Here is a 27,238-nt window from a genome sequence, read left to right as displayed (position 1 = left end):
TTTTCTTTTTGATCTAAAACAGATTTGCTGATGTTTGAACAGGTGTTGAGAGCTGAAGAGTTGTTCCATGTGTAGCTCTTATCTCCCTCAATGTCAGTACTTTCATTATAAATCTTACCGGCACCAGGGAGAGGAATTGAATGACTAATAATAAAGTTTAATACACAATTAAGTGTCACAGTTGTAATCATAGGGCTCAAGCAAGGGCAACAATTTTTGATCATTTACATGCAATCTATCCTTGCGAATTCAGATGTCCAGAAATCCTTACTGTTGAGCATTATTAAATAATTATATTAAAGCTTACGACACGATTTGCTCTCAGTGTGGCACTTGTTAACCTTAAACCTTCATGAAGCAGTGCAAAATCTCCTTTGTGGTGTAAATCCTCTGTGAGGAATTCTGCATTAGAAATCTTCAGGCGCAAGCACACGTTTAACCCAAATACCACACAAACATTCTTGCCAAGCATCACGTAGGAAAACTTTCTTAAGTAAGACAAACATTTCTTTGTTGTTGCTTTGAAAGAAGAGGAAATAGGTGGCAGAATGCGTTATTTTTATATTGTTTGCTAAGTTGTCATTGCAACACCTCATTGTGAATGTTTGGAGGACTTCAGTTTGAATGAATGCACCTGCAGACCTTTCATTCTTTACAGAATCATAGACAGAGCATATCCGTTAAGAGACTGTGTGGGTGAAAACATACAAGATGTCTGTGAAAACATACAAGATACGAACTATGCCTACACAGACCTTTATACATACATGTGTATGTGAGCTCTAAATCTTTGAATGGGGACGAATGCGCACAGAAGGGATGATTCTAAGGTGGCATAGATGACGATTACAATGGAACAAAAACAGTGGCTAGACTCGTCGGTGCATGTCGTACTCATCGTATTTCTGTCATTGCTCTATGTATTGAGACAACAAACCTCACACTCACTATCAAACACACCAAACGCCTGGCACGCAACAGCATTGGTATAGATAGGGACAGTGTTGGGGAATGACATTGAAACTGCAGTTTTTTAAGTTATAAGCATAACTCAAAGTAGCAGAGTGAAGCAATTTAAGAAAACAATATCTTATATGAAAACGATGAGAGTACTTTTTGTTTGGTACATGAGAATCTCAATTAGGGTTACTCCGTTAAACTTGAATAGAAAAATGTGAACTAAATACAACTAATAAAACTAGAAACACCCTAATCTAAATAACTGCGATGAAAACATAGTGATGAACATCAGAATTTAACTAAATATAATTTTTACAAAAATGATACCGCACAGGGACTTTTGTGTAGGGACTCGAATGAATCTGAATCGTTTTTAAACGATTCGATTCTGTAAAATGAATGGTACTTCAGATGAATCAATTATTTTTTTTTAAGAAACGAACTAACCTGGCTGTAAGTTGCAGTCATATTTACTTTCGTACAGCAAAATTCTACATGCAAAACGCGGCCGTCTCAATAGGAATCTACTGAGAATTGACAGAGAATTTCGAAAGTGGGATGCATGCATGAGGTGAAACATTTCCACCACTGATTCAAATCCGTTGAACTCTGAACACACAAATTCACCATGTTTACCAATATAAAGATGCTTAGTTTGGAAATGACTGTCACACTGCTGAATTTTTTTTTTTAAAAAGTTGAGAGCTTTTAGTGTTTCTTTTCCATATTATTCCATGCTTAGTTAGCGGTGCCAATATACCCAGTTCAAAGGCCTGTTCTAGTGTATGCAGTGCTGTGTGTGTGTATGATAGCTAACTTAGTGAATGTGAATGTCTTGTTAATGATTTACATAAGTATATAAACTATAACCTTACAGGACACCAAATGACACTTAGTACTACGAAACTTGGAAAGATCTTATGTTGCCTTCTTTAAATATTTTAAATATATTTATTTAACTGTCTGGTGTTAGAAACTCTGATACAAATATGTCAGGATAATTCTAATACATTTAAACATAAACACATCTTTTGTTTCAGCCAGCAATGTTGATGAGAACATAAAAAACAAAGCGAAGCAACAGCTGGTCAAACGGCAGGGACTATCCATTCTCTCTGTCTCTTTTACCTCCTAAAGCTGTAAATGCTTTAGTTTAGCCAGTCACAAAAGGACATGTTTACCTGAACTTCACTCCAATATATCACCTGTATTGACCAGTGTCCTGACCCAGCTGGCAGTGTTTACTCAAGACCACAAGCTGTCTATTTGCTTTCTCCTCCAGTGAAGCTCTCCAGCACATGTGGCCAGTGGTGCTGTGCTCCCTGAGGAGGTCACATAGTTGGGCCACCCAGCCAGAAACACATCACCTGGAAATAAGAGCTCTGATGAGCCCCAGCTGGAGGATCTTCTCCTTAAGAGGTAATTCACTGTGTAATATGCCACTTCATAGCACCGTAAAACATTTCCAGGTCTGGTGTATGGAAAGCATTACTCTAGTTTTGTTAGAGCTCCACTTCAGATCGTCGCAACCCGTGACATACAAATGCACTACCCTTTACTCTGGTGATGTATGCAGGACTTGCAAGGACATTTAGTCCTCTTAAACCCCTCCCCTGAAAGTTCACACTCATCTGACTCCACTTTTAAATGCAATTCCCATATCTCAAAATCGAAGTAATATTTCAAGATGAACATTTACTGGATTTTGTATGGAATTATCCATACATGATTTTTATCTATTTAAAAAAAAGTCAGGTCTCCAAATGAAAATTTTCTAGTGACTGATCACATCTATTTTTTTTTAGTTGGCCAAATTGAATTTCTGTGAATTAAAATGCATCAATTCACAAAAATTCAATTTGGCCAACTGAAAAATTTAGATTTGATCAGTCTCTACAAAATTTTCAATTGGAGACCTGACTTTTTTTTTTTTACAGTGTATATATAAAACACACAACTACATATATAAAACATACAACTTTTTTGAGATTTTGTCAATTTAGATTTTTAAATAAACTGTGACAATTATTTTATATGTCAAGCTTTACAGTATTAAATACAAAGAAGGTGCTGGAATCCCATTGTGTTTGTACTGATCTTCTTCTTCCTTATTGTGTAGTTCTTCAAAAAAAAAATGTATTTTATCGGTGTATAAGTGTATGGGTGTCAGAGACCGTAAATTGCAGAGACCCCGAAATTGGCTGGAATGCCCCAATTAAGACACACACCCGTCTCTAGGTGCCGCAATAATAAGGCAATTCACATTTTGTATCATAACTTTGGAACCGTAACAAACTAAACAAAATAATTGTTACCCTGTCAAGCCCTACAAATATATCACTTCTGCCTATAAAATTTCCCCACCATTTTGGATTTTCTTAAAAATGTACGATTCAAACCAAGTTCCATTCAATTCCGTCAATAAGGCATCTTATTTGGTGGACATTCAAACATATCCTCTAATATGACACGGATATAAAAATAAAAAAAACATGACCACCAGCAGCCAATCAAATTCCAGCAGCTAACAGCAAATCTAAATGGCCTATTGTTACAAAAATTTACATTTTTGTAAAATTTTGTGAAAATTTGCCTCAAGGTGGTGCTATAATAAGCTACATTTTAGCAATTAACTCTGCAATTGTGTGAGACATCAACATTCTTGTTTCTTCTGAATTCTTGCATTAACAAATTATTATTTATTATTATCTAAAAACATTATCTGCCATTTTAATTTGTTATAATTATTATTTTTTTAACTACTTTTCAGACTCTTAGGCCGTTTTTTAGACCTTCACCAAACTTCAGCTAGACAATGCTGGTAAAAAGCTATCAAAAAGAATGCTGATCATTGAACTGTTTAGTATGATGCGATTTCATGTATGACTCATTATGACTATGTCTATGTATTATGACATAGGCCTACCCTACTTCTCAGAACTTTGTAAATATGGAGAACAAGTCATTCTAAGCAAACATGCTTAGTTTCATGAATTTCTGATGCTCGAGAAGCTAACAGCAAATTGTAAAGTGACCTTCATATAACAAACACACAAAAGTTGCCTTTTTGAAATCCCTCAGACATACCCAAAGTTTAATAAATCAAAATAATCTAACATTAATATTGACACATGACCTTACTCTCTTATAAATGTATTAAATCATATTATGAAACTTTGAGTGTGATTCTGATTTCTGTTGCTTAATAGGCCTTGTTTATAGCGAGCTGGGGGCTAAAATGATATAATGTAAATGAAGCCTACATAAATATACAAGTATATTTTCTGCTTTGTTAATGAATATGATATGTAAATCACATATGTTACATAGTTTAGTGCTATAAAATAATATATCTGAGAAGTTATGTATTAATTAGACGGTTATTTGGGAGGGCGCTACGCCTTTAAGAGTTTTCGAGCGCTGCCTGCGAAACTTTGGGAGCCCGTTGGACTGCTGCACTTTGGATAATGAAGGAAGTGACGAATCCGCAAGACTAGGAGAGGGAGGAAAAACTCCAGAGGAGAAAAACAGAAACTAAGCTTGAAGTCAGCGTGAAGCGCAGTTGTACTGAATGAACGCAAGCGTCAGTGGCACGAGCACGAGTTGGCAAGAGCTCACGAATCAAAGTTCCCTCAATGAGAGGCGCGAGACGAGTGCAAACACCAGATTGATCCGTGTGTGACGCGGCTCTCTTAAATGTGTATTTACCAAGCGTGAAAAGTCTCTAGACCCGTTTTAAAGGACTTTATGAATTCATTTGTGTATCCAGCTTCCAAAAAATATGGATGAAGTTGTGAAAGTGGAGCGGCTGTGATGTTTTGAGGAGATAGCGTTGTCCATCTGAAGAGTCTTGGAATGAGTCGAGCCGCATCAGCGACTGTTATTCCAGTGGATTCTCCTTCTGAGCTCGGAGTTTGAGTTTTAGGATTATCTGGAATGTTTGCGAGGTGGACTTCACCGGGTTCAGTTCGGTTTTCTGTGTTGGTTTGCCTGCTCGCGGTGTCAGTAACTCACGGGTCTGCTTCTGAGCTGAAGGTGAAGGTTCGTTTGGCCGATGGACAGATCACGGATGAACTTCTGGAGGCGGACAGTGAGAGAGACTCCATCACTGTGGAGTTTAAACAAGGAGATGGGACTCTTATAACTTTTGTGGCCGATTTCAAACAGGTAAGTTGAAAACTGCGGCCAGGATAAATGTGTGTGTTTGTTTCATCTGATTGTCACAGACGTGTGCTGGAATGCAGTGTATTGCTGGACTTCTTTCATGATCCCCCCCCCCCCCCATTCGCAGCGGGTGAATTATTTCTGCACATGTCTGAATGTCAATTCCTACATTTAACTTTTACATTTGAGGACTTTAACAGGCCTAAGTCTTATTATATTTCATATTAAGAAACACTGAAGGACAAATGCTCTAGTACTTTCAGACAAACTTGGTAATCAAAATATGATATGTACAATATATATAATCTTAAAATACTTAAAATTACTTTAGAAGTTGTGAATGTGATTTTGGAGTTAAAAAACAAGCAAAAAACAGTTACATTTTTATTTGTTTATTTGACTTGCACTGTGATCCAAAGTGAATTACATTGCATTCAACGTATCTGCTTAACCTATTAGATTTGGGTGATTTTACCTACATTTCTAGCTTTACTAGAACCATTTTAAACAGCAGTTACATTTATTTATTTAGTTGTCTGACACTTAAATCCAAAGCAAATTAAAGTGCGTTCAATATATCTCTTCAAAACCTATGAGATTTGGATCATTTTACCTACATTTCTAGCTTTACTACATTTGTCTTTTACCAGATCATCTACAGTGATAAAGCTTCAAATATTTAAACTTGTTATTTGAGAAGTGGTTTCTTTTCCTTACTCGTGCCGTTAAAGTCTGTGTCTCTGTGTTAAATCATCCACATTAGTGATGAACTTCTGACCTGAGGTCAGATTCTTTCACTGCTGGTGATCATACCATCAGGATTAGCGGTGGCACTGTCACTGCCCTCATCCGCCTTAGTTCAGTCACGTCAGCAGCCCTCAGCCCCTCACGTCCCCTGATCCTGCACAGACGTGGTCAGCGTGGGGGTTTGGATCACAGGCTTGAACTTTTCCTTTCCTCTTTTTATCAGTTCCACTGGCGGGCCTGTCTCCATTCTTCTCACATGTGGTTCTCATCTTGTGTTTCCCCTGTATCTCAGGGATTTATGGAAAGTTGAATGAACGATGACTTCCAGCTGCCTTACTGGATTTACTGCTCTGAAAGGGCTTTAACAGGGATGGAGGAAGACAAATATTCATTCATTAGGAATATTACTGAATAAAGTATGGTGATTCTGGCCCCCGCCTAATCAGGTGCTAAGTGAACCCTCTGGATTTGATTTCCAAAGCTGTAGTGTTTATTTCTTTTATTATCTTTTCTTTTTTTTCACATAGGCATTTGATGGCAGATTTGGCATAGCATAGCTCTGCATTTCTTTCATTTATCAGAGTGAATGCTGCTTTGGTTTAGTTTTCTGTTGTTGTGGAATTTACATGGATGAAATGCCAACCTTGGCATATTTTAAAACCGATTCAGCAAATGAGTATTGTATTATTGTTTATTTAATTATTTCTTAATTGGTTATATAATAATAAAAATGTTCCATTTGTTAACAGTAGTTTGCTACATTAGTTAACAATGAAATGCTTCTAAAGCCTTTCCTTTTCTTAGTCAATGTTAATTTCAACAATTACTAATACATAATTAAAATGTAACGGTTGTCTCTAATAATATTTTATAAAGGGACTATATGTAGAATTCAGATGTTATTAGCGACACCGGTGGCCGTTAAGTGAACTGCAGGCGGAAACGTATTGCTCGCGCTTGCACGCGTAAAGTACAAGAAACTGAATGTGATTTAATGCCCCACTATATTCATGGCCATTCATTGCTTACTAAAAAGAAGTTTGCAATACCTTTGCAGCTATATGCTGTTAATGAACATACAGATGATATCTGATAAGAAAACTTGCACATAATCTACAATGGAAACACATTTACAGAATACATTTCTCGATGCGCATCAAAAAAGGCATGTGACTTTGCGATGGGTAGGTACACTCAATAAAAAAAAAAATTTCCTCACAATTTTATTAAAGAATGGCCAGTTTATATCCTGCAATTGTGACCTCATAACATGCTATTACAAGTTTATTGAGAAAAAAGTTGCAATTACATTTTTTCCTTTATTCAGTGGCGGAAGCATGTTTCCATACTCGGATACAGTTTACCCGTCTCCACAAGTTATATAACAGCGTGTTGTTTTTGTTACCGTTCAATTTCAGTTTAAATTTCAATGTAAATCAGATGAGATGGTAATATCACGCATATCTAGAAGAAAAAATGTCAGTGGTTGTGGCCATTTTTTAAGCATGCATTTTCATAATTTCATAAAATCTGAGGAACAGACTGGCCTTTTTTCTAGTTTGTGTGGAAAAAGTGTGGGCTGTATGAGGTTCTTTTACCATTTGGCCTACTTCGACTGTTTCGTGCTGCAGGAATTAGAGTAACACATCACAATCCAGCGGCGAGTGTTTGGTGGAAGAGATGCTATGTGTGATCACATAAATCTTTCATCTCTAACTCAAGCTTTTCTCTTAAACTGTTCCGTTGTCTTTCTAGTTGTATTATGTTTCTCAGTGCTCTGCCTCTGCCCATCGGCAGCATAAGCAGTGATGAAGATGAATTCATCTCAGCTCGCATCCGCTGCCAACCGAGGAGCAGAGCGGTCTGCTTTTATGCTCATCTCTCCATTGGGATATCTGTGACCTGCTTGGACGCAAGCCAACCCTCCTCTTTACTTTGAAATGTTATCAGCCCATAACGTTTGAGCTAGCTGGAAACTTTATTGTTTTACATTCAACTTTAGGGAAATCATTTATGGTTGCTTGTGGCTAGAACGTGTTGCGTTGGCTCTGGTTTTAGCAACTCATCATAAGTTCACTGGAATTTTGAAGTTGTTTCGCTTTTGAATTTGTCGTTTTGTCACTTGTGGGAACTTGTCTCTCTTTTATGTCCCAGTTTTTCAATCAGCGTGCTGTGCGTTTGGATGCCATCCCAGTGTCTAAACCTGCCCACTTGAATCTGGCCAGTCCAACCTGTTTCAAAATGTCCCACTAATTCTGAGACATGTGACATGGATGTGACCTTAACCGCATAGGCTTGAACAACAGCTCTCATTATGACATATGTTTAAAAGATTCATGTCAATATGAATGACAGACCACACCCGTTGTGTTGACTTTGCTGTTTTACGTTATAATAAAATAACTAATACATTGCATGACTGGTGCTGTATAAATATTGCATTACACTCTGCTGAATTCAGGGGTCCGTTTATTTATCAGAATGCGGGAACAGCACATTTCTCCTTTAAAATCCCTTGTAAAATGGGTTTTTCACCACACAAAAGAGGCTGCTTACAATACAGGAAACTGTGTGTGGTGTCTCTGATAACTAGTTCAGGTCATTTTCATGTTCAAGTGTGTCGGCAACAGGCAGGACCTCTCTGGCAGTCCGTTTGCTACAAGCTGATGTCTTTATTCAAGCTAGAATAAGGCAGATGTTGACCCTTTGAATGCTGCTGAGAAAGAATAGTCCTTGTTTACCCACAGACACTGTTATGCAAACTGCTGAACTGTTCAAGTCACTTGATCCAGAACACATTCAAGCAGTGTCAGTGTTAAAATATTTCGAGCACTGATAAACTGAAATATGCTGATTTTTAAACCTTAATTTTATTGCACTTTCAAGTATGGCAGTCTTTCCTTTAGCACAGCAGTCTTTTACTGTGTTGCAATTTTGTAAAACTCTTGATTGCAGAGCACAGATTGCATTACAAAATCCCTGTGTGAACTCAAATGGACTGTCTTCATGTTTCATAAATTGTCATATGCATATTGCATATCATCAGTTTGATTGCTTTCTTTGTACCTTAGCTGCATAGTGTACGTAATCAGCGTGGTAATTTCTTCCTCAGTCACTGGTTTGAATGATACACAGATTTACAAGTTTTTGCCAGTGGCGAAAGAAGTTTAAATTTATAATTTAAATGTATATATATTAATATATTTAACTTGTCACTATGACAATTATTATTAAACTCTTTTTTTCTTTCGCTAAAAACACAAAGATACGATTTTATTCCTCATATTTCAATTTTGTTGGTGCCATATTGCAAGCAGTATTCCATATTTTCCATCCTGAATGAACTTATGGTGGCACATTTTTCACTGAGGCAAAAGCGAGAGAACTCCGCCTCGCTTGCAGTCTCCGCTATAATTCATCCCAAAGGTGTTCTATTGGTTTGAGGTCAGGACTCTGTGCAGGCCAGTCAAGTTCCTCCACACCAAACTCGCTCATCCATGTCTTTATGGACCTTGCTTTGTGCACTTGTGCGTAGTCATGTTGGAACAAGAAGGGGCCATCCCCAAACTGTTCCCACAAAGTTGGGAGTATGAAATTGTCCAAAATGTCTTGGTATGCTGAAGCATTAAGAGTTCCTTTCACTGGAACTAAGGGGCCAAGTCCAACCCCTGAAAAACAACCCCACACAATAATCCCTCCTCCACCAAACTTTACACTTGGCACAATGCAGTCAGGCAAGTACTGTTCTCCTGGCAACTGGCAAACCCAGACTCATCCATCGGATTGCCAGACAGAGAAGCGTGATTGGTCACTCCAGAGAAGACATCTCCACTGCTCTAGAGTCCAGTGGCGGCGTGCTTTACACTAGGGATGGGCAATTCAAGCAAAAATTATATTCGAAGATCGCTGGGAATTATTTGATTTTTATTCGAAAATCGCAACTCCTCCCCCGCATGCACGCGTGTAAAGGCTACAAACATAAACAGAGAGAGCGAGGGAGAGAGACCATTCACGCTCTCAATCTGTAGGATAACAAACTGTTTAATTCATTAGGGAATAGGCTATATCAACTCAAGCCATATATTTGTAACATGCTGAAACATATGACTGTAATGTGACAAGTTACCTGCCCCAAGTTACCTGATAAATGCCACAAGTCTACAGCGTGCGCGTGAGACGATGTGTTATTCTTGTTGTCTCAGGGCGTTTTTACTCTGGCATTTTAGTTCGGAATGGGGCACGGTTAGCATGAAAAATTGCTAATGTGGAAGCTTACCTACTGAGCTTGGTGTGCACTGAGGTACCGACCCAGAGAACACACAACCGGAGTTCGGTTGCTCTCGGAGCTGTGTTCAAAGCAGACGCACACCTTTTTGAGGTGCAAGTTGAAGGAAAAACGGCACACTCTTAAGCATAGCATGGCATTTATTTACCAATTTTTGGGGCTAGTAGCCTTTGTCAAGGTAACATACACGTAAGAGATGATAGTGTTGAGGATTTACCTGAGATACGATCACGAGAGCGAGCCTGCAGTGTATTCGCGCATAGAGTGCAATCAGGGCAGCAAATGAATGGCAATTCACGTCTCCTCAAAAGAGTCTCTTTGCAAGCAGCAAAGCCGCCTTCAAGCGATACACATACGGTAAACCCAAGTGTCGTATACTCAGCTGCACATAATGGCACCAAATTAATTGAAAAAAGCCCAATATATTGACCCGCATTCTGTTTTCTATCACGCCCGTGCACGTTTGTGATGACTAGGCTTGCTACGATAGTCGGTGTTGCCGGTGTTACCGGTGTCCAGACTCAACACCGGTTCATTAATTCAAAACCGAAAGTAAAATGTGCACGGCCGCACAGAGTGCGCATTGTTTACTTTCGCCTGGCTCCGCAGTGCGAGCCTCCGCGCTACGCTAACTGCGCGCATTTATATTTGCCCCGCGCACCCTCGCGCTCGTGTCGAGTATAAACAAGGCTTTACGGACGAACTGTTATTCATTCATGGCGTGCATCTCAATCATAGACTGATCAATGCTTGATCAGTGCCCTGACTACTGAACTAGGGAACTGATTGAGACGCACCCATGGCCTCACAGAGCATGCATTTACAGACGAGCTGTCATTTCACGGTGTGTGCGCACTGGCACGTTTTCAGTTCAGAGCGGTCGTGTGCATGTTACTTTCGTTTAGATAGAATTAGTGATTTAAAAGCCTCCGCCGGTGTTACCGGTATTACCGGTGTTGTCACACATCAATTAACCGGTGGGAAAATTTCCTCACCGTCACATCCCTAGTGATGACGTAAGATGAACGCAAACGCACCAGGGTTCAAGTTGAGTGTGAAACCAGACCAACACTGCGGAGGCGGAGGGAACAATCAGACTCGGGCCGCAGCAAACATGTCCAGTATAAAACACCCTGAGAGCTGACTGGCAGCTTTTAGGTGCGTTATTGGCAGCGCCTCTGGTTACATGAATGCGTCAGCACCACATCAGCACCGACAACATGGGGATTTTTTTTGGACGATAATCGCACATACTATTCGATATTCTATAATTAAATAACTAATTGAATATTCGAAAATCGCAACCCATCCCTACGTTACACCACTGCATCCGACGCTTTGCATTGTACTTGATGTAAGGCTTTGATGCAGCTGCTCGGCCATAGAAAACCATTCCATGAAGCTCTCTGTGCACTGTTCTTGAGCTAATCTGAAGGCCTCATGAAGTTTGGAGGTCAGAATGTAGGTGACTTCTGTGTACTGTGTGCCTCAGCATGTGCTGACCCCGCTGTGCTTTTATGTGGCCATTGCTGTTGTTTCCAATTGCTTCCACTTTGTTATAATACCACTAACAATTGACCATAGAATATTTAGTAATGAGTAAATTTCACGAATGGACTTACTGCACAGGTGGCAGCCTATCACGGTACCACGCTTGAATTCGCTGAGCTCCTGAGAGCGACCCATTCTTTCACAAATGTTTGTTGAAGCAGTCTGCATGCCTAGTGCTTCATTTATACACCTGTGGTCATGGAAGCGGTTGGAACACTTGAATTCAATGATTTAGAGGGGTGTCCCAATACTTTTGGCATTATTAGTGCATATTTTACCACTCATGTCACTGTTTTCACATCATGCTATTGAAGCATCAATCATTCTTTAGTCATGTAATGTTGTTGTAGTTCCTAATAGTTACAGGGCATCTACATGGTAACTTCATTTTATTTACTCACCAAAGCCTTTTTTTATTTGCTTTAGGCACTTGATGAGTTATCTTAGACCCTGAAGGTGGATGAAGAGCATTTACTACTCATAATTCATTCACTATATTACCGGAATTAGTTTGGCGTAGTTAAACATGCCTTTTATCGTTCAGTATTAGCTGTTTCCTTAAAGCCCCTCCAAAGTGACATTTCTTAACAGCCACAGGAGTATAAATAACCTGTGATCTGTTTGATTCATTGCTTTATGAATCAAGCCTTGGGTTAGCCCAGCTTCCCGGTGAAAGAAATTGTATAACCTTGCATTTCTGATTTCTTGATGAGGCATATCTTCTTGGAAATGAGATGTACTTCCTCTTATAGTTTACAGGAACAGTATGAATCCTCCCTGCTGCGTTTGGGTATTGTCTTTTCTTCTCCCACGCTCTGACGTCTCCCTCTGGGTCTTGTGCAATACCTTTGGCTTGGTAAGGGGTGTTGAAATATTGCCGTTACTGTTGTAAAGAGGCATCAGCTTTTAAGATCTTGATTGATTATTGAACGCATATGCGTTTGTGTTCTAAATCCAGATGTTTTGTTAGTTTTAAGATGGTTGTGGAAGAAGTTGACAGCCCACTGAACCCATTGGAGGTAACGCCATGATCTGACTAGAGCAGATGAGCCTATATCAGTGTAAAGCACAATCAGACAGCTGAAACAGGGTAAAGACGTCCCTGCTGTCCCACAGGAGCTCAAGTTAGCCACATGCCAAATAGGAGTCAAAGGTCACACGGAGACAACCGGGTGGAAGCGATGGTCTTCCATTACCATAATGGCTAAGTGACTCTATTTCTGCCGTGCTGTTTGGTTTTTGGTGTCATATTCAAAGGAAATCTACTTAAAGATGCTACCAAAGCAGAATTGCTTGGTTCCTTCTTCGTTGACTTTTATTTACTGCAATGCATGTTGTGTTTTTAAGTGCGCAAGACCTCAAATTCCTCTTGTATTTAACCACCACAACTCAGGCATTTCTCCCACGCTCTGTCTTTTGTCCGAGGTTGCTGTTCATCAGAGCGAAAGGTTAAATGCTGGCATGCACCTGTGCCTTTTCACCAGCCTTCTTAAACCAATTAAACATCTCTGCCGTCACATAAGGCGCTGTAATCCAGTTTAACTGAAATTCTAGACAATAGCATTTCTCCTTGAAGAGGAACCACATAAACATTCTGCATATCAGTTTCTTCTGGGTCATATCTGTGCGCCTTATTTGTTTGTATTTATCTTGAATCTTTCCCCCAGTTACCCTTAACTGCTCGGGGTGTTTGGTTATATTTACTTCATAACTATTGAATCTTTGAAGTCTTGCCAATCTGGAATTTTGTTTCACAAGGGAAGTTTCAAAGCTTGCATACCTGTATTCTGACTCAGCCTTGATTACTTTAGTCTTTGACTTGGCTTAAGGGAAATGTCACCAAAAAATTACAATTGTCACCACTTGTCTCATCCCCCATGTTGTTCCAAACCTGTATGACTTACTTTCTTCTGTGGAACAACAAAGAAGATATTTTGAAGAATGTTTCAACTGGTTTTGTCCATACTATGAAAATGACAATGGGGTCCAAAACAACTTCTCTTTTGTGTTCAACATAAAAATTCAGGTAAGGCAAAGCAGACGCACACCTTTTTGAGGTGCAAGTTGAGGAAAAAAACTTGAATTAAAAGAGAAAAACTGCACTCTCTTAAGCATAGCATGGCATTTACATATATATATATATATATATATATATATATATATATATATATATATATATATATATATATATATATATATATATGATACCTTGACAAAGGCTCCTAGCCCCAAAAATTGGTAAATAAATGCCATGCTATGCTTAAGAGAGTGCAGTTTTTATATATATATATATATATATATGTATGTCAAACAGGTTTGGAACGACATGAATAAATGACTATGGCCAGGAAGGCTTTACACACACCAATGATTGGCGATCATGCGGTTGTACATACTTGTGTGGTAGTAAAAAGTTATCAAGGGAGCTTTAAAGTTACCTTCAAATGCCTTTGCCATTAATACAGATGTGTTGTGACTCAGGTAGCAGCTATAAACATGTCAACAGTTGAATGTGTGCTATTGTATTCACTAAATGATTGCGCCTTCAGAAAACTGACTGATGAAAAGACAAGCGTTTATCACCCACTATTATAGAACATTATGATTTGCATTAAGACAGATTTTCAAATATATGATGTGTGAAATCTTGCATTCACATACACATGCATGTTCTGTGCCTTAGGGGAATTGTTGTGGAATTTGGAGTAGGACCTATCTTTCATCAAATTAAATTAATCCATAGATCTGTCTGTAGTTTACCCTCATTTTGAATACAAGTCAAAATCTGTTCAGGGTAATTGAATGTATCAAATCATGTAAAAATGTATCATCTGTTATTGGAAAATTAAACATTGTATAAAACTTTGGTAATAGCCTTAATCTTTTAAAATGAGAAGATATTTATCAAACTACATGTGATAAAAATCACTTGTCAAGTTTAATAAATTACATCAGCAGAGAGTCAAATTGGATGACTACAGGGACTCCTCTCAAGATCACCCATTTAGCAGATCATCTATTGCCGAAATTATGAAGAAAAAAAGATCAGTCAAGAATAGAAAATTATTGGAAATATTCAAATCAGTATGCTTAGTTTGTACATTAAAAAATGTCTGTCAAAAGCAACACGTGACTTGAACGATGTTCATTAACTCGGCAAAGTAAAAAAAAAAAAAATTGGATTGCCGTTTATTCTCTTTCGCATGTAGTGTGAAATGTTTCACTCAGTTCCCTGAGCATTCCAATTTAAATTTCGAATGAAGAACAAGAACAAATTTATATTCGCGTGCGTTATGTATTATGCATGTTATCTTCTCTGACAGACAGCAAGTTGGAGCCGCTCAGGCTGCCATTTTCTCCCTCCGCTCAGAAAGTGTTGACACATTCAAAACATACGATAGTGTGGGTTTTCCAGAAAATGCGTATACTCGCTGGACCTCTGCTACTCGTAAATAGTAGTGCATTGTGCAGGTTATTTTCTGACAGACATCACATAGATGTGGTGATATTCAAATGATGTGGATTTCAAAATAGATGGATTTTTTTTTTTTAGCTGGCAAGTATTCAGTGAAGTGACGCCAATGAGTGTGGTATGTCAATGTTTTTTTTTTTTGAAGTTCTAATATTCCAACTGACAGCCAGCCCAAGTTTTTGATGGACGTGATAATGTGCCAGAGGGGTGAACTATGAGACTTTCTAAATTCTTTTTTGCATAGTTCATTATACTTATTTCACGGAATGAAGTTTATTTTGTGGATTAAATAAATGTCATGTTATTCAGAGGCTTGCCCAAAATTTTACATTTAGCTTTCGCAAGTTTGTTGACTTTTTAAAATCAAGTCAATTATTTTACCAGGAAAGGAGTGGTTTTGATGCACAAAGTTGTTTTAGTGTCTTATACCAAAAATCTTTTATTTAAACCCATCAAAATGCAGATCCTGTTGTAAATCGTGAAAAATTACTTTGTTGTTCCATTATTACCCTTCAGCAGATTTCAACTCATATGGTAATGCTTATATTAATAATGCATGTAATGTGAAAAGTAGATGCCCTCTTGTTTTACACAACATTTAGTTTTCTCATTTCTCTTGTGTAATTCGTGTTTTGTGCAGTACAAAGTTTTTTAATGACAACATGTGCATCATATTGTAAACAGAGATCTTAAGAAATTCCTCTTAAGGCCTCTTGGGTAGACATTATTCATGCCAGTTGTTACAATAGAAAGCACTTGCAAGCATCTTTATTGTGGCAGAACAAAAAGCATTTAATTGACATGGTTTTTAAAATCATTCATCAACGTCTCTGCATATTAGTGTGGCAGAATTAACAAACATTCATTTTCTCTCTTCTTTCATAGCTGCTTGCCTCTAGAGAGGTATAAGAGAGACAAACGAACAAAATTGGTGTTAGTGTTATATAAACTATCACAAATTCCGATCCAAGCAGTGATCGCTTAAGCTTCTGACGATTTTTTTAGTGTCCACTTGGCTTTAGTTATATTAAAGCGACATAAATTCATTATGTACTCCAAACCTGTTTTGACTTTATTCTGGGGGACACAAAAGGATGTTATTTCTGAAATAATCATTGGTTCAGCCAACCTTTCATCTATGACTTTATTGTTCTTAACATTGTATGTCTGACGTAAATGTATGTCTGGCATAAACAAAATTTAGAGCTGACTGTGAAAGCAGTGCCAAACTTTGTGATGATGCCACTGTCAGACGTCAACTGCATAGTCCAAACAAACACTCCGTGATCCTGCAGCCGGAAGCAGGAGCAGAAGCTAATATTTGCTTTGACTGAATATATATTTCTTCAGGACTGTCAAAATAAACTCTTCTGCACCGAGATTTATGTTTAGTCTCTAATCTGGTCATTTGGCGGACCTGCGCAAGGTTGGAGGGTAACGAATGAAGAACTTAGCTGAGGATCTACCTGACTGAAGTATTTACTCACTATCCCAGCTTAGACATGTTCCTGCATGGAGGGGGTCAAACAGAGAATTGTAACAGGACCCTGGAGGAAAGCAAAAGAGATGCTCGCCTCAGATAAGGAAAGAGGAAATTGCAGAGCAAAGAAGATAAAGGATAGTTGTAAAGAGAAATCAATGATTGAGCTACTGATATCGGGTCGGCTTGCATCAGCAGATGTGAGTGCTTTACCTGTGCAGTTTCAGCTTGCAGGGTTTCTCCCTGTTGTCATCAAGGTGTTTGCAAAGCAGTTACGCCAACACTTCCCTGTAATTAAATTGAGTGCCTAGAGCAGTCCCCCTTCCTCACCCCACCAACCCCTCTCTCCATTCCTTAAACCAAACCACCTTTCTGCCTGCTGGGAGGTCCTTCTAGTGCTGGCGCTTAAAATAACAACTGCCTGCTCACTCCCCCCCTCTTGTGTTTGCTGATTGTTCTGTCACCCATGCGGTAATTCCACCAGGTCTGCCTCCTCCGTCAGTTTAATTGCGTTCCTGCTGCTTCATCCTCCGAAGAGCCTCCATGCAGAACAGTTCTTTCGCAATATAGTTTTAAGTCATTACATGTACTGATTCATAGTCATAGATTGGGATCTGTGTACTTATTATTCTATAATTCCTTTCACTGGAACTAAGGGGCCAAGTCCAACCCCTGAAAAACAACCCCACACCATAATCCCTCCTCCACCAAACTTTACACTTGGCACAATGCAGTCAGGCAAGTACCGTTCTCCTGGCAACTAGCAAACCCAGACTCATCCATCAGATTGCCAGACAGAGAAGTGTGATTGGTCACTCCAGAGAAGACATCTCCACTGCTCAGTCCAGTGGTCTATAATAATTACTTATAATTCTTCATTTTGTATAGTGTCTATGTAAATGTAATGTAATGTAAATAAGAGATGCTAGTAGGTAGTCCTTTAACCACTTACTGTTACTTTTCCTAGAAAAGTCTTGATCCATATTGAAGATTTGACAATGGGAAAAATAAATGAGGTGAAGCACTGGGAAAAGAAACTACTGATTTTTTTATCAAAGCAAGGAATGCAAGAAGTGCTGCACAGGGTGTAAAGTCTCGGTGCTCTTTGGTTGTATGGGATAATTAAGTTCAGAAACAAAGGTAGTCCAAGGCACTCGATGGGTGTGTTGAAAAAGTTAAAAAGCCTTTATTTTTTCATGGCTTAAACATTTAAAATTTGGTGACAGGTACACCTACGCGTTGCGGCTTTACATGCCTTCGTCACACACCCTGACGAAGGCATGTAAAGCCGCAACGCGTAGGTGTTCCTGTCACCAAATTTTAAATGTTTAAGCCATGAAAAAATAAAGGCTTTTTACTTTTTCAACACACCCATCGAGTGCCTTGGACTACCTTTGTTTCTGTACTGATTTTTTTATTTTTGAAAAATGTCTCTTGCACAAATATTTACTTTGATCAAAAATAGTTTATTGTAATATTGTAAATAACCGTAATATTGTGAAATATTATTAAAATTGACATGGTCAGAGTTGTACTGCCCCAAATGTTCTCTATTTATTTGTCAATTTGTAAAGTGATTTATTTATACTTTTTTAAATATTATAAATAATATTTAAATATTATATTGATCATTTATGTCTTTATTATATTTTTTAAATGGCACTCCACTAAAAAACAGGTAGTTTGTTCTTAAATGTTTACGTAAGTTTATGCAAGAAAAGTTATTTAATTTGGATTGGAAGGAAATCACAAAGGATACATCTACATTTGAAAATGGCATTTTCAGTTCAAAACTTTCTCAGTTTTCAATCATTTTCCAAAAGTTTCTTATTCACACTGAAACGTCTGTAAAAACGCTAAATTCACCTTACTGCGCATGCTTAAAAACTCATAAAATCTCTCTGAGATGATACAGGTGGAACAGACATAATCAAGTTCTCATGCGATTCTTCTGGCAGGATGATTTTATCTAGCAAAATCTATAAATATCTAACTATTCACTGATGCTCTCAGGTCGCACTCAAATCACCATTATATTTGGTCTAAAACGCAAATGCCCTCATGTTTTACCACAGGACAGCAATTGGACAAAAGGACCGGTCTATGAAGTGTGTACAAAGTAACATATCTTTAGCAGCAGTATGGAAGTGAATAGCACATAACAGGCTCAATACTGGGTATAAACCAATATCTATTGGTACTATATGCGTCACATGACTAAATGTGTCATAGTTTTTGAAAGCTTCTGTTTTCACAGTTCACACTACAATGTGAACTGCGTTCTCAAATTTATCCACTTGGGAGAGCCATCTCGGTGTGGACGGAAGGCCAAAATGGGTAGACAAATGTATGCTTTTTCAAACAAAAAAGTGTTGGTGTGGTCAAGGCCAAAGTTTGTCTGCGGAGCTGTATTGACCTCCTCAGGGAAAACAATACAAATAAGAGAGCATTGCCATTCAAGTAGAATATTATAGGAGGTGAATGATTCTTGGAATGTGAAATGAATCTGTCACAGGCTCAGTGAGACTGCAGCTCCATGAGTTTGGGGGTTGACCAACTCTGCAAACCAGATGGAAGGTTCTAGAAAGAGAATGAGATGAGAGCTCCAGAGCAAACAAAGACAGCTTTGGCTTGTTTATTTGGATTGTCTGGGAAAACCTCCTACTTTGCGAATGAAACCCTGAAAGCTTGCTCCCTTCTGTCGACTTGGTGCTCGAGACCTTACTGTGAAAAACAAGAGGAGGAGGGAGTGAAGAGAATGTGTCTGTGTGTGTTGTCTGCTGGCAGAGTCATGAGGATGCCAGAGCAAGGAGAAGCTGATGAATGGGAACACAGGTCTGTGGCCTTGCTCTCCTCTCTGGGGTTTCCCATAATACCTTTACATGGAAGTCTTTATGGGCACTGTGGCGCTGCCAGATATTTGGTCTGGTTGCTAACAGCAACTCCGTGATGTGCTGAAATATACAGTGTCTCTCTGTTGTTCTCGGCTGAAACACTATAAAATGTTGTAATAAGGGTCTGACTGTCAGCTTGAAGGTCGACGGCTGACTTTCAAATGCTAAAAAGCTCAAATTTAGGAGCCAAAATTTAGGAGACTAAATGGATGGGTATTTGATTGGGCTGCACAATAATGGTTAAAGTTGGCCTGAAATGGCAGTTGCAATTATTTTTTTCTTCCCTATTGTTATGTATATCCAAGGGAAACGGCTTCTTGGACAAGAAAAAATGTAAGGCGCCACTTGAATTTTGTCCATGGGGAATTGAATGGATGGTTGTGGTTTGCTGCTGCTGTGATCTCATGTGATTGACAGGTTGTCCCGTCCTCGCGCCAGTAAACGCTTCATTAGAGAAGCGATATCACTACAAGAGGGAGGACACATACATTTGTAGGCCTGTCGTGATTGGTCGATACAATCGACTGCGTTGACGCTGTTAATTAGTCGACGTCAATATTTTTAGTCGACTGGGTAAGTTGGGTACGATATGAAATTGTATTATTACCGGTACTTTGACAGCACTCTAATAAGAGCAGTATTTCTTATTGTGTACCGATGTGTGACAGCAGTGAGGAAGTGAGGAAGTGTGTGTGAGCTCTGCTTCCACCGTTCACTAAATAATGGAAGCAGAACAGTCAAATATATACGCGCAGCTCAGGATAAAGTAAGCAACAGAAAAGTGCGGCGCGGCCCGGGACGTGTTCGCGCGCTGCCGCACACATGCCTTTCACTCAGACAGATCGTGACGCCAGTTTCGTGGATTATTGGGTTTGAATGGTAAAAAATCTGTAAAAATGCACGAGTCCCACGAGTAACAAGTAATCGGGTAAACGCAGTCGGATATGTCTTTAGTGAACGTATACAGAGTTGAATGAGAAATCGTGTGTTACAATGAATTTGGTCTGTGCAGCTCTTAAAGGGCCGGACCGAATATTCTGTGTGAAGTAGGGCAGGGCAGGAACCTGGCAGGAACATGCCGGCCAAGTGAGTTTTTAGGGTTTTAAAACCCTAAAACAATGAATAGTAAGTTCTGTCATATTATTCAATTACTTTTACTGTTTTTTGCCATGTTATCGATTCAGTAATTTATCGGTATTGAGGTATTTTAATATGGTATCGTAGTCATAATTTTGGTATCGTGACAACACTATTCTATATAAAAAGTATTTGCCAATATTCTCTTTTTTTGTTATGTTGGTTTACAAATTTTTACCTTTTCACATTTCCACTCTTTTTTAGTTTTACATTTTGTCAAGGGTTTGTTTACATTTATACTTTTTTTTATAGTACACTACTGAAGGCCACCGTTGCAAGTTAAATTAAATGTTTTTAAGTAAAATTGTTGAAAATTATTGGATTAGTCGATAGATTATTCAATAAATTAGTCGTTAGTGGCAGCCCTATACATTTTTTTTAACAATTATGTGCACAGACAAATAGTTTATAATAAACAGTGCAGTTTATTATATTGTCATTAATCACAATTGTTTTCATTAGAGAAATGTGTTTTTTATCATTTCTTTTATAATTATTAGAGATGCACCACACACTGATACTAAATTTCTCTGCCGATACGATAGCCGATTATTCAAAATGAGATCCCAAATAATGCTGCAAACTATATAGGGAACCCTCTCAATTGGTACATTACTATAATATTAGAGGGTAAAATGAACCACTATTATCCAGCTGCTATTTATTTTCAGATGTAATAATTACACTTAAATAAAAACAACTGAAACGTTTGTATGCAACTCAGTAGCACATAAGGTAGTTTTCCTAAACACTTTTCCTTATGGCAGATTTATTCAAACATGCATATATCGTAAATGTAAATGCGCTCCTCTCGTGTTTTTTTTTCATAGCTAACTAACAAACTGTGAACATTGGATAACTTTCCTGAGGTAAATGCAACATTAGGTTACATAATGTTCACAAGCTGTTTTATTAACATCTTTCAGCGGTTGAAACACTTATTGAGCGATTACATGAGACATGATTTATTTCAGTAAGTTATACTATATTTTTCAACATACCTTTTGATGTTCATGCATGTTTTTCGTGCAATAGCTTGAATTAAAGTGGAAGAAAAGACACGCGCTACCGCTTGAACTGAGGCGCTACAGCGATCTGTCACAGCACATTTAGGAGCATCAAAAAATGCCATTTATTGTTTGAATTTCGTGATAAAATGGAAAATTTGAAAAGCTGAGACTTCGTTTCTTACCAGAAGTAACAAAGCACGAAGCTGTTTGCGATCATTGAATGGGAGGCGCGCTACAAATAATGTTTGGTGTAGGCAGAGAATGTCTAATATGGCGAGAAGTTTCACTCTCACTGAACTTCCGGCTTCTGAACTGGTTGCAGTTCCTCTCTGATTCCATATGAGGGCGCTCACAGGACGAGTGCAGAATGAATGGAGGTCTATGGCGCTATACCAATAAAAATCCACTTTTCTCAGGATATAATTTTTTATCTAGTAATTTGAATGTTGTATTCGAAAGGAAATGCAAATAAATTACACATTGCTGGGTGTTAGATTTTTTAGAGTCACTTATTTGCTTTAAAAAGTCTTTTAAAGTGTCAATGACGTCATACACATGTACGACCAGAGATACTGCTTAACGGCAATCCTTCAGTCGCTCTGGTGCTTTCGCGCTCTGCACTTTCTTTTCTCTCGAGGCATCGACAACACAGCTGACACAGGTAAATACACGTGCTAGAAGAGTTTTTGTTTTGTTTGTTTCTGGTCCCGCTTCAGATGACACGATGCCATCAAGCGGGATCTCTGGTCGTAATCAGTCCTTCACTGACCAATCAGCGTTCATTAGCAGAATGCTAGCGTGTTATGGACAACAACAACTCAACCTGTAAGAAATCAAAAGGACATAAGTACTCGTTCATTCAACTTTCGACCTAAAACCCATGTTGAACTTGCAAAATCTACAATCATTTCTGAGATTTCTCAACGGCAATCGGGTGAAAGAGACAAATTTAGCCGTCAAGCCCCATTGACTTCCATTCATTTTGCACTCATGGCGATCGCCCCCAGTGGAACTCTGGTGGTACTACAACCAAAATTCTGTACAACAGGGCTTAATAGGGAGTGGGCAGGCTCTCCGTAGACGGGCTCTGGTGTAGGGAAAAACTGGTCCTGGCAACCCTGGCTTGAACTACGGGTGATTGATAGGGTCATATAGAACCTGCTTTTGTGTTGCTTTTTTTTTTTTTTTACTGTTAATGTGTTATTGTTGCATTAACTTGCCCTAAATTCACCATAAGAGATTTTCACACACATGAGTTGCAGGCTGATCACATTTTTCCGCCCCCTTTTGATTGGCAGGATATAATCGGCCCTGATCTTTGGCTGTTTTAAAAATGGCCAAATGTGAACATACTTGCTTTTATCAGCCAATACCAATTAGTGGCAGATATATCAGTGCATCTCTAATAATTAGAATTGGTTATAAGCACAACAAGCACAAATTAAGAAAATGTTAACCCATATGCAAAGTTATTTTTGCATATCTCGCTACATTATGAAATTCCTAATGTTAATTACAATAATTCCAAAATATGTCAGTGTTTTTAATATTAAAACAATAAAAAATGATTTGTATTGTAGCACAGAGGTTGTGTAAGTGTATTTATTCAACAACCACAATCACAAACAATATAGTTGAGATCACAAATAACGCAGAGAATTATGCTATAATAATCGAGAGAAGCAGAAATCATGATCACAATTTCTTAAGGAGTGGCACAATTTAATGATGACTGCATGTTTTTCCTTCTCAGAATGTGAAGATCTTCCGGGCGCTGATCCTGGGAGAACTGGAGAGAGGGCAGAGCCAGTACCAGGCGCTTTGCTTCATCACACGGCTCAACCACAATGAGATCATCCCCAGCGAGTCCATGGCCAGACTGCGACAGGTCAGTCTGTTGCTCCCAGGCTCCCTCGGTGGCTGATGACGGGGCAGGGAGAAGTCATCGGGGTGGAAATGTTGGCAGTTGGGGAACAGATCCGGGGTGTTAGAGTTGAGCTCATGAACTGTGTTGCGTAGGAGTGTGATGTTTTAAATTTGAGATCTCAGAGGAAAAAGGCTGTAAAAGGCCTTTGATGAGTAGTTCCTGGGAGGGCGTCCAAGGTCCTAAATGTGTGAAATGTGTGATAAAAGACTGGAAACATGTAGTTTTGAAGAATAACTATAGTAATACTAAAAATCTTTTTTATATTTTGCAGAAAAATCCCCAGGCCATTCGCACAGCGGAAGAGAAGAGAAGCACGGAGATGCTGAGCATGAACGTAGCGGTCAATTTGACACGGACGTGGCAACTGAGCGCCCACATCCACAACATGTGCAGTGTGGCCCGGGAGGCCGTGTACACGCGTGAGGCTGATGTCAGACACTGGCTGGACAGAGGCAAGCATGCTTACTGAGTCCCTTAATTACACCCTACCAAACCCAGCACACTTAAATATAACACTGACATAGTGTTCTTCACATATTAACCCTCTAAAGCCTGATGTATTAAATAATAGTCAGCAAAATCCATTTCACTTGAACTGCATATGGTACATTGCATATATTATATTATATTATATTATATTATATTATATTATATTATATTAAATTATATTAAATTATATTAAATTATATTAAATTATATTAAATTATATTAAATTATATTAAATTATATTAAATTATATTAAATTATATTAAATTATATTATATTAATTATATTATATTATATTATATTATATTATATTATAATAAATATAATTATTATATTAATTATATTATATTTTATTATATATTAATTATATTATATTTTATTATATATTAATTATATTATATTAATTATATAATGCTATTAATGCTAATGTTAGTTAATAAAAATACAACTTTCATTGTAAGTTCATGTTAGGTTGGGTCCATTAAAGCTTAGTTTTATTAAAGGTACAGTTTTAATTTTATTTTACATTTTAGTAATGTATTAGTAAATGTTGAAATTAACTAAAACAATTACCATAAAAGACTACCATAAAGTTATTGAATTTACAATCTTTAAAGTATTTCTATCGATTAAATTCTTCATTTTATTATAAAACAAAGTTATAAATAAATATATTGCAAATATATGTCTCTATATTAATGTTATTTGTGTGTGTGTGTGTGTACTGTATGTATGCCTATAAATATCAGTTCCCCGTCTAAATGTTTAAGTAAAATATTTACATACTAATTCATTGTTTCGTTATTTGATTGGGTTAAGTATAGACTCTTGAAATATCATGTTAAACCTTTTCCACATCAAATGTGAATATTTTGGGGAGAAGGATCTATAGTAAATCTAATTTAATGTAGTTTGACCTAGTACAGATGCATTACTGTTTTAACTGGAACACCTCACTGACCTACATAACTGGATGCCTAATGATCGTTAACTATAATAAATGATTTTTCCGATTCTTCAGGCGTCGAGGGTTCCATGTTCGAGCCTCAAGTAGTGGAGGTGCCAGGTCTGCAGAGCTGTGGGACAGTGAAGGACCTGTGGCAGCCTTGCTCCTGTAGCTACAACCTCAGACTGGAATGGTACCCCTGCCTGCTGAAGTACTGTCGCAACAGGGACGTCTCCAGCAGGGGCAGCCCGTATAAATGTGGCATCAAAAGCTGCAGCAAAGGCTACCAATTTACTTACTATGTACCACACAAACAGCTGTGCCTGTGGGAGGAAGAGACCTAGAAACATTTAATGTGACCTTCACCACTGGTTTCGTTCACCTCCGAGCCTTCAGACTCTTCAGACCTTCAGAGCAGTTCGATGGGTGTGGATGGAGTGTGATTTGAGCAGCACCAGTGCTCTAATTTTGTTTTTCCAGAGCAGTTGGCCACATCTTTGAGCTGTCGACCGTGCATTTAAGCTGGTCGGTAGTTTTAAAGCTCTTACCAGCACTGTGGAATGAGTATTTTCTGAGTCTTGACATGCAGACCCAAGGGAGCGACCTGTGAATTAGTCAGCGTATAACAAGATGTAATCTTAAAATTAGCTGGATCTTGTCAGGTTGCCAATTTAATTTTTTTCTGAAGCTGGTATTATTTATTTTGCAGTGGGAAATGATTGAAGACACTTAAGCACAGCACACATGCTCAGAGAAAATGCCTTTAATTGTTTTGTTTTTTTTAAGTTCTGTATTTTGACTTCGATTTAAAGCACTGTATTAAGTTTATGGTGGACGTAGACATGCCTTAATGTTGGTACAGACAGAAAACGCTATTGAGTCACTCGCCAATTGATTCAAACGTGAATTTTCTCACCTCTAGTCTTAATGCTGGCAACAATTTGGGATTCTTTGGGAGTGTGTGTTTTCATCTTCATAAGGATGGACTTGTCTTCATCGCATTGCACAACAGTATCATTTAAGGTCCAGTTGGATCAATATTAACTTATAGTTTGAAGTATGGATGCAAGTTAGGAGCAGTCAACACTGCAAAAGTAACATGGGAAACCAAAGTAAGTGTATGTTCTGATAAAACCGAGAGAGAAAGACGAGAAAACCGATGAAAACTGTTTAGACAGTTGCTGCTGTGCATCCAACACTGCCATCTTCTGGTTATGCAACATTACTGTCACTCAGGCGCCTCCTATCAATATGACCTCAGTACATCAGCAGAGCTGTGAAATCATCACAAATGTGGATTCACATCCTTTTGTGTGGTATCAAATGTCCTAGAAGATTTCTACGCTTCAGAAATGACTTCTGCATTCAATAGGACCAAATCCACACACTAAGCTCTAATCATGAAGAAGAGAAACGGTTATCGTTTCACATTTCACTACATTCACCTTCAACCCACGACTCGCCTCTCTTACTATGCGAATGTTCACATATAACATACACATTGGACTCGTTTTGTAGTTTATGGTACTAAAATGTTTATACTGATTTATTTAATTGTTTTTGTTTTTTCAAAGAGTTTAAGTGTTATGTTAAAAGTGTTGTTTGAGATTACACCTCCCCAACTGACAGCTGTTGTCTGGGATACAAGTGCCTTGGTGATTTCAGTGTTTGCTGATTCTTTTTGAGGATAAAGCTGTTTATGAATAAAGTATCAAAACTATTTTCCTATGAAACTGAATATGAACATAATATGAAGTAATTTTAAATAAAAGCTCCTTCAGAAAAGCGTCATATAACCTGTCACTTTTTAACTGTTAGAAAAAAAAAAGGTTTTTAAATGCACGATCCGCAGAACTGCCTGCAATGTCCTTTGATTTCTGAAGGATCATGTGACGCTGAAGACTGGAGTAATGGCTGCTAATTATATTAATGTAATATTTCACAATATTGCTGTTTCTACTGTATTTTTAAACTAAAAAATGCAGCCTTGGTGACTATAAGAAAATGTATTTGTTTTAGATAATTTGTCATTTTTGTTTGGTTTTACTTAGAGTTCAGTATATTTACTGATTTAGAGTTCAAATTGTTATGCGCTTGTTACATGTTGCACTCACTGATCTGTACAATGATAATCTGTAGGCTATATATGATCTGTAAATAATATATCATTATATAGATT

The 27,238-nt window shown here is 38.1% G+C and overlaps 1 protein-coding gene across 1 annotated transcript; it reads left to right on the top strand.

Annotated features, from left to right (window-relative positions):
* The first annotated feature begins 4,417 nt into the window (after window positions 1–4,417).
* Window positions 4,418–26,853, top strand: oafa (OAF homolog a). The gene is made up of 4 exons (XM_079823802.1): window positions 4,418–5,127; window positions 23,454–23,588; window positions 23,899–24,079; window positions 25,135–26,853. Exons 1-4 carry the CDS (start codon window positions 4,897–4,899, stop codon window positions 25,401–25,403), a joined length of 816 nt encoding a protein of 271 aa, XP_079679928.1. The 5' UTR covers window positions 4,418–4,896; the 3' UTR covers window positions 25,404–26,853.
* Window positions 26,854–27,238: the final 385 nt, after the last annotated feature.

The sequence above is a fragment of the Gobio gobio genome (genome assembly GCF_949357685.1).
Source record: "Gobio gobio genome assembly, chromosome: 8".
Lineage (NCBI taxonomy): Eukaryota > Metazoa > Chordata > Actinopteri > Cypriniformes > Gobionidae > Gobio > Gobio gobio.
This window is presented reverse-complemented; position numbering and strand designations above follow the sequence as displayed.